The following is a 7,727-nucleotide window of genomic DNA, read 5'->3' as shown; positions in this document are numbered from 1 at the left end:
AGTGAGATTACTTTAGAAATGTGATGTAAATACCATGTTAAGGTATGGCATTTTGTTTTTAAAAAGTTTAGAAAAGCTTTTTGCTCAGAATAGCTGTGCTTTTTAAAGTAGGATAAAACAGTATTATGATGAATTATTTTCAAGTAATACTGAAATCATAGGCCATGTGCTTTGTTAATGACAGGATTTCAGGAAGGAAAAAAATTTAACGTTAAATTTTAACATTAAAAGGTTTGATTTCTGTGCATGATAAACCTGTTAAACTACTGTCAGGTATCATGAGAATGTTAATATCTTACATTTCAGTAGATTACTTTTTTTTCCTAACTGACTTGACATTGATACACAGTTTGATGCTTTTAATTTTCTGTTATATAAAACATAATATTTATTTAATAGGTATTTTTGACACTGAATATAATCTCCGGATTTTTTCATTGCAGATGAGGACAGATTGTCTGAGATTTCTGCTCGCTCTGCAGCTTCTAGTCTCCGGGCTTTTCAAACTCTGGCACGAGCTAAGAAAAGGAAGGAGGATTTCTGGGGTAAAACATAAACCTAGTTGAGTTGCCTTTATCTAAGGAAACATTGGCATAATTTTTTTTCATTGCTTACTGTGTTAAAACTTTTGAGTGTTTGAATTTTTTCCTAACATTTTCTACTTTGAAATATTTAATTTCCAATAGAACAGTTTACTCGGAAATTTTAACATAGGCTTATACAAATTTAACTTGTAACGAATTCTTTTTACATCTATCCCAGACTACAAAGACATAGATTATTGAATTCTTCACATGTTGTAACTTTTGTAATAGGTGTCATGGATAGATTTTCACCTATCCAGAGAATATTCTAAAAAGATAAAGTGAAGTAAAAGTTAAGATCCCAGTGTGAAGTATATATTTCCCTAAGATTTGATATATGTATCTTTATAATTGATGATGTTGTAAAATGAATTTGTTGTTCCTTTAACCTTTGCTGTAGTGTTTCTTTTTATTTTAGTTCCTTCTATACGTGTTTGCAGTGTTAAGATAATTGTACTTTGAAAACACCAGCTGTATATATTTTTCTTATGTAGCAAAGTTGGCTGAAAGATATGTATATTTTGATCTTTGAGTGTATTCTATTTGTGTAAGGACTTTGGCTTACATTTGAATAATGTCTAGATTTTGAAAAATTACCTGTATAATGGAGAATTAAAACTCGGTAGACATTTTGAAATAAAAATTGATCAAGTGTGTGGCTTCTCCAGAAAGTTATTACATGGAACAAATAATTATCTTTTAGAAGAATTCTACTCATAACAGGTTAATGAAAAGATATACTTGTTTTGCAGCTGTCAGAATGGAATGGAGCCAAGTCTATGATATTTTCGCACAAATGTAGGACAAAGAATTTGCAAGGCAGACTCATTTACAGAAATTTAACACAAAACTTTTTACTGTATTTCTTCACTCACAGGACATGTTCTGTTATCAAACTGTTTATCTTGCAAATCATGATAAATTTAAGTTTCTAAAAATACAGATTTTACAACTATGTTACGTAAAATCTTTACATAATACATAGAAAGTACTGAAGCTAAAATATACAGAATATTCATGCTTATGGATTAGAAAACAAGTGAACAATCTGTTCTAAAGTGATAATTTGGTCAAAAGTGCATTTGCAAATCATTGGTTCACAATAAGTTTGTTAAAGATCCTACATTATCATGAGGTTTTAAAGAACTGTAGGCATACAAATATTTGCCTATCTTTCACTGACCTTTAAACTAGTTTGTTCATTAAAGGCTACTAAGGCATTAAATATGAAAATAAAAGTTTGAAATTAGACTATAACTGGACTTTAGAACACAAATTGGCTTCTATACATATGTGCACTGAGGTATGTTAATTGTAAAATAGGTTTGGAACTTATCTCTCTAGACAATAGATATATCATTGTCCTCTTCCTCAAAGTTTGATTAGTCTAGTTGGTTAGGACAGAGTTTTCAATGGCTGACCACTGATGTATGGTAAAGAAGTTCGAAATTGGAGCTAGCTTGCAAGGGATTTTGCATAACTCAGTCTATTTTATCTAAGCTGTAGACGTAAAATCTGGGTACACCCATTAGAGTGATCAAACCACATGAACTTGATCTATCAGGTGTTAGATGGATTAGGATATAGTTCTCATGGGGACAAGGTCATGACCCCAGTCTCCATGCAACAATTTAGCTCTGCAGTTATTGACTGCTTCTGTTGAAAACCCTATTCAGTGGCCCAGGGGAGAGAACAGTGTTGAGGGCCCAGTAGAGTTTTATTGCTCACACTAAGGGCAACTCAGAAGACATGCATTTGAGTTGGTGAGTAGTCTTTGTTACATGATAACTGCCTCTTGAGATTTGCTAGTATTTAGGAGCTGGGATTGCTAATTCAAATTTTTATTAGTTTTATTAAGGCATACTTTATAATAAACTGCAATTGTTAAAAATATTTAGAGCTTAATGAGTTTGAATAGATGTACACATCTGTGAAACTAACACCACAATCATGATACATTATGTTTCCATCATCCCAAAAGTTTCTTCATGTTCTTTTGCAGTCAGTCTGTCCTTCCACCCCTGGTCCCCAAGGCAACCAATAATCTGCTTTCCGTTGGTATAAATTAGTTTACAGGAATTTTATATAAATGGAGCCATCCTTTATGCCTGGCTTTTATTCAGTGTAATATTTTTGAGAGTCATCCATGTTTTGGTACGCATGTTGCCTCTTAGTTTATTCACTTGCTGGTGGACTTTGGGGTTGTTTTCAGTTTGGGATTGTAATGAATAAAACTGCTATCAGTACTGGTGTGCAAATCTTTGTGTAGATATGTGCTTTTATTTCTCTGCAGAATATCCAGGTAATTCAGTTTTTATTCACCTTGAATATAACTGCTGCTCTGAGTATACAGTATATACCAAAATAAATATAAACTGGTAGCTTGATCTTTTTGTCTAAATTAATATCTCACAAGCCACAATGGGGAGCCAACCGCAGAACTGCAATGGGAAGTTTTTCTAAAGTGCATACACCTACCTGCTCTTTTCCCTGCCCCTCCCCATCTTCACCCCAGGTGTTGAGATTCTCAGTGTATCCATGTTTGAGAGCCCTTATAAAAATGCACCAAAACACATACATGGGAGGTTTCGCACGTTAATTTCTGATCTCATCTCTGGATCCCCGTGGAATTCTGAACTCCAAGTTAACCCTTGAAGGATGGTTTTGACGATTAAGGATAAATAACATGATAAATATGCTTGGTACATAGGAGGAAATGTTGCCAAGAGATTTAGTATAAATATCCTCATTTTACAGATGGGAAAACAGACTTAGCTGAAATAACTGGCCCAAGATCTCAAGGCTGGTGAATTAAATCTAGGTCTCCTTACTCGAAATCCACCCACACTAACTCCTTTGAAGTGTGTATGCTAAAATTGCAAGTCCCTCTGTGATTCAGTTCTCTCTCTGGTTGATTCATTTGCGAGTTAATTTTCCACTTTGCCTTCTTGGAAGATAAATGTCTACCTTTTCTAGTCGGGAAAGAGAGTATGTGAGCATTGAATTTTTGTACAAATGGATTCAACCAGAATGAAAGCAAATTAATATTCAAAACAAGCTTGTCCTTATGTAGAGCAGCGGTGAGGTTGGCTACTTAGGGAGCTCAAGGATGGATTATGTATTTTTGTTATAATTGTGCATGCACATATCAGACATCCAGAACATATCCTGACTTCTAGAAGTTTACCAAAGGAACAAATAATGTAAAGTGGTAGATGATCCCAGAATTATTTCTGTTTGGTTTTGGAATATGTTTTTGGTACTTTTACATCTGATAGTGGTAGTCATGTTAGGGTGCTCAGAGCGCAGTCTGTCAAACCACCATCACTCAGTTTCCCAGGGTGATTCTGCCGACAGAGACTACTCCAGGCCAAGCAACAGTCTGTGTCATTGGACTAGCTAGGGTTGTGCACCAATGGGTCTGGTCACATGGGGTCTCTGAGAAGCCAACTTGCCCCATGAGCTTAATTCGTGGACTAAAAGCAGGCTACCGATCTCTTCAGCTCCGTGCTGATGAACTTTCTTGCTAATGTTGACTCTGCAATCTAACCATATGTGTCTTTCTCCCATGGCAAGTGGAGGCACAGAAAGACCCAGCCCTTTGCTCTCAGGCTTAGAGCCAAGCTTCTTTAAATCCTATGTCATGTTTCATTCCCAACCTACAGCTCTCATACAGGAGGCAGCTGCCCATCCTGCGACTCCTGCCACGTGGCAGGTAAGAGCAAAGGAACAGTCATCTTAAAGATGGCATCCATTTCTCTTCTATGAAGTGCTCTACCCGCTAGTCTCCATCCGTGGTTTCATTCTGCCCTATATCCATAAAAAGCATATCTGGAAATTGAGAAATGAGGCCTTGGGGGACACTAAGCCACCTTTGGAAATCAGAGCATGAGGCCAACAGGTAGGGTAATGTTTGGGGAGTTTACACCAATTCAAACCACATAATGGACAATTTAGATAATGCTGGGAAATTGTTCAGTTTCTCCCCTTTACAGTCTACATGCCAGTATTATGCTGGAGCTGACTCATGGCCAATCATTAAATATTGAAGAATGTTGTGAGCAAGTTATTAAAGTTATCAGTAGTTTGAAATTGGCCATGGTGGGAGTATTTACACTACTGAAATCAACCGATGCCATGAATTAGGGCTTCTCCCATTTACTGCGAGGTGGTTTACAAGCCCACCACTAGTTACTACCTCAGTCTCTTCTATTCTTTCCATATCACTTGCCTGACAGAGAAAACAATCTACTTCAGAAAACCAGCTCGAGATAAACGGCTTTAATATTTATTATTCCACTTACGCATTCCTTGGCTTATAAAAATGGTTTGGTTTAGTTTCTTTCCTTGGCTGAAGTCCATCTAGAAAATAAAAACAAGCCACAAATAACAATAGACTTCCAGAGGGAGACTATGCAGAGACGGCCTAGGAATCTGTATGTGTCATCTTCCAGATGATTCTCGTAGGTAGTTTGGGAACAACTGGCTTTGGGGTTGTAGTAGCCTATGTTCAAATCCTAACTCCACCTTGAGCAAGCCAGTTGAACTTTGAGCTTGTATTCCTCATCTTGCAGATGGGGATAACTCACCAATTTAGTTTTCAGATTAAATGGCATAAGGTCTGTAAAGTTTTCATATATGCTATTTAAATGTTACTTCAAAATGTTTAGTTTTATTATGTTGGCAAATTTTCATTAAAACAACAAGAAAAAAAGCCTTGCTTTAGAGAGGCTAAGGTTAAATCTAACAAGCAGGTGACAGGGTACCCTGAAATCGTGGCCTCTCATCACAGACCTATCAGTTGTGACCTACATTCAGCTTACCCAGAGGCAGTTTCAGGTAGGGGTGCTGAAATGATTTGTCTATTTCCGTTATGTGGTAAAGCGAAAAAAGACTGACTACAGTGTTGTGACTCAGCGACTCTAGAAGGTGGAACTAATTACCTGATATATGCAAACGATATTAGTGTAACCATGAATTGGAGATGTTATCAGGTTTGAGTCAGGAAATGCAGAGATAAAGTACCCACGATGATTACTGATGAAAGGAAAGATAGTCAAGGTTGGTCCCTGAATGAATGCGTGCCCAATATCAAAGATTTCCTATGTTTGCTGCCAGTTTTTTTTGAATAAGATGAATTAAATAAAACTCAGTTTTGTAATTTTAAGAAGAAAATATAAACTAACCCAAATGCCACACATTATGGGAAGATGTAGGCGCTTTACACTCATAACTTCAACAATAGTCAGTTTGGGCATCCCAGGAAAATTTTGCCCGCAGTGAGTACCTTAGTATTCAAGGTTCCTGTCAAAAAATTATTCAGGTCAAAACAGTTAAGGTTCTGGGGAAACCAAAAGAAAATTGAAAATAGGTTGTATGGCAATACTAAATTTTGGTTCCACAAGGAACGAGTAATATTATAAAGTTTAACTTGTAATTTTGCAAAGATGAAACATCTGAAGTGCTTTACTAATTTGAAAACATATACCTGGCACTAACAAATACCCTAGCATGATCATTTAAATCAATTACTGGCCAGGTGCAGTGGCTCACGCCTGTAATCCCAGCACTTTGGGAGGCCTAGGTGGGTGGATCACGAGATCAGGAGTTCGAGACCAGCCTGGCCAATATGATGAAACCCCATCTCTACTAAAAATACAAAAATTAGCTGGGTGTGGTGGTGGGGACCTGTAATCCCAGCTACTCGAGAGGCTGAGGCAGGAGAATTGAACCTGGGAGGCGGAGGTTGCAGTGAGCCGAGATAGCACCACTGTACTCCAGCCTGGGCGACAGGGCAAGACTCCGTCTCGAAAATAAATAAGTAAATAAATAAATAAAATAGATAAATTACCATGAATCGTTGCTGCCAAGACTTTAAAAACATTATGGATCAATACACTAAACATGTCAGTTTCTTTTGTCAGAATCAAAATGTGGGGACCCAAAAAATTTTATTCAATTTATTTTAATGATTGAAGACATATAAAAATACAGAATAGTAGAGACATATATCCATATATATAGTTCTTCAGTCACTACTTAATAAAAATAAAACTTGGAAATGGTGAATATTTTTTATTAGAGAATCTTCTAGAAAAATATCTGATGACCCTCCTTATTGTACAGATTTAGTGGTTATTTTCATTCAGTAATTAAAACTGCCTGCAAAAATTCCAGACATTTTCTGCTATGTACAACACATTAATCTTAGTATCTAAGTAGAAATCTGTTTAATTTTAAAAAGTCAGTCACAAATTACAAAATAATTTACTAGACAACCAGTTTTTTCTTTTTTATTTAATTCCATATAAGGAGAAGGATTAGCTTCTATTGATACTTCAGGACATTTTAGATTTTCTGTGACAAGTAATTTCCATTTCCTCTTCTCTCTGAACAACAGCATAGCCAGCGAGTCTTACTTTTTCCCATGCTAGGTTCCCTTCGGTAAACTCTATTTCCTAGTTGCTAATAAAAAAAAAAGCCCATCTAAGCCACAGTAAAATATATGAGTTGCGTGGCTTGTGTGTGTGCATGAGTATATGTTCCCATGTGTGTTAATGACAACACCAACACACTACCATTGTGTCATTTACCGCTGTTCCTTTGTGTGCACTAAAAGACAAAAACATAACGAATTTTTCCTTCTGCCAAACCAACCTGCTTTAAGGAATATTTGCCTTGTCTTTGCCCTTCTGGTTTTCCATAACAAGCATGGAGCACATTCCCTTTTGTGTCTAAGGCACTGGTTACTCTAGGACTCCAGAATTCACCTTTTTCTTGGCCTTTGTAGGGCATCTCAAATCTAGACATGGCATGACACCAACTCATATGTGTTTAGAATATATTCACTCACCACATTTTTCTGAGTAAATGATTCAATCTCCACAAGTCTCTGTACGATAGATTTTCTTTAATAATCTTAACAAGACCACCAAGGAGCTAGAAAAAAGAATCAGCCACAAATGTTAATTTTTTTTTTTTTTTTTTTTTTTTGGACGGAGTCTTGCTCTGTCACCCAGGCTGGAGTGCAGTGGTGCTGTCTTGGCTCACTGAAACCTCTGCCTCTGGAGTTCAAGTGACTCTTTTGCCTCACAGTCACCCAAGTAGCTGGGATTACATGGGTGTGGCACCAAGCCAGGCTAG

The 7,727-nt window shown here is 36.7% G+C and overlaps 1 protein-coding gene across 2 annotated transcripts in view; it reads left to right on the top strand.

Moving 5' to 3' along the window:
• Nucleotides 1–1,238, top strand: part of SAXO6 (stabilizer of axonemal microtubules 6) — a 39,049-nt gene extending 37,811 nt beyond the window's left edge. For both annotated transcript variants that reach the window (XM_017876192.1, XM_017876191.1), the window contains exon 15: nucleotides 444–1,238. In XM_017876192.1, coding sequence (XP_017731681.1) covers nucleotides 444–556 — 113 coding nt within the window. In that variant the 3' untranslated portion in view covers nucleotides 557–1,238. The remainder of the gene's footprint in view (nucleotides 1–443) is intronic.
• Nucleotides 1,239–7,727: the final 6,489 nt, after the last annotated feature.

The sequence above is a fragment of the Rhinopithecus bieti genome, unplaced genomic scaffold (genome assembly GCF_001698545.2).
Source record: "Rhinopithecus bieti isolate Rb0 unplaced genomic scaffold, ASM169854v2 scaffold_9919, whole genome shotgun sequence".
NCBI classification, from domain to species: Eukaryota; Metazoa; Chordata; class Mammalia; order Primates; family Cercopithecidae; genus Rhinopithecus; species Rhinopithecus bieti.
This window is presented reverse-complemented; position numbering and strand designations above follow the sequence as displayed.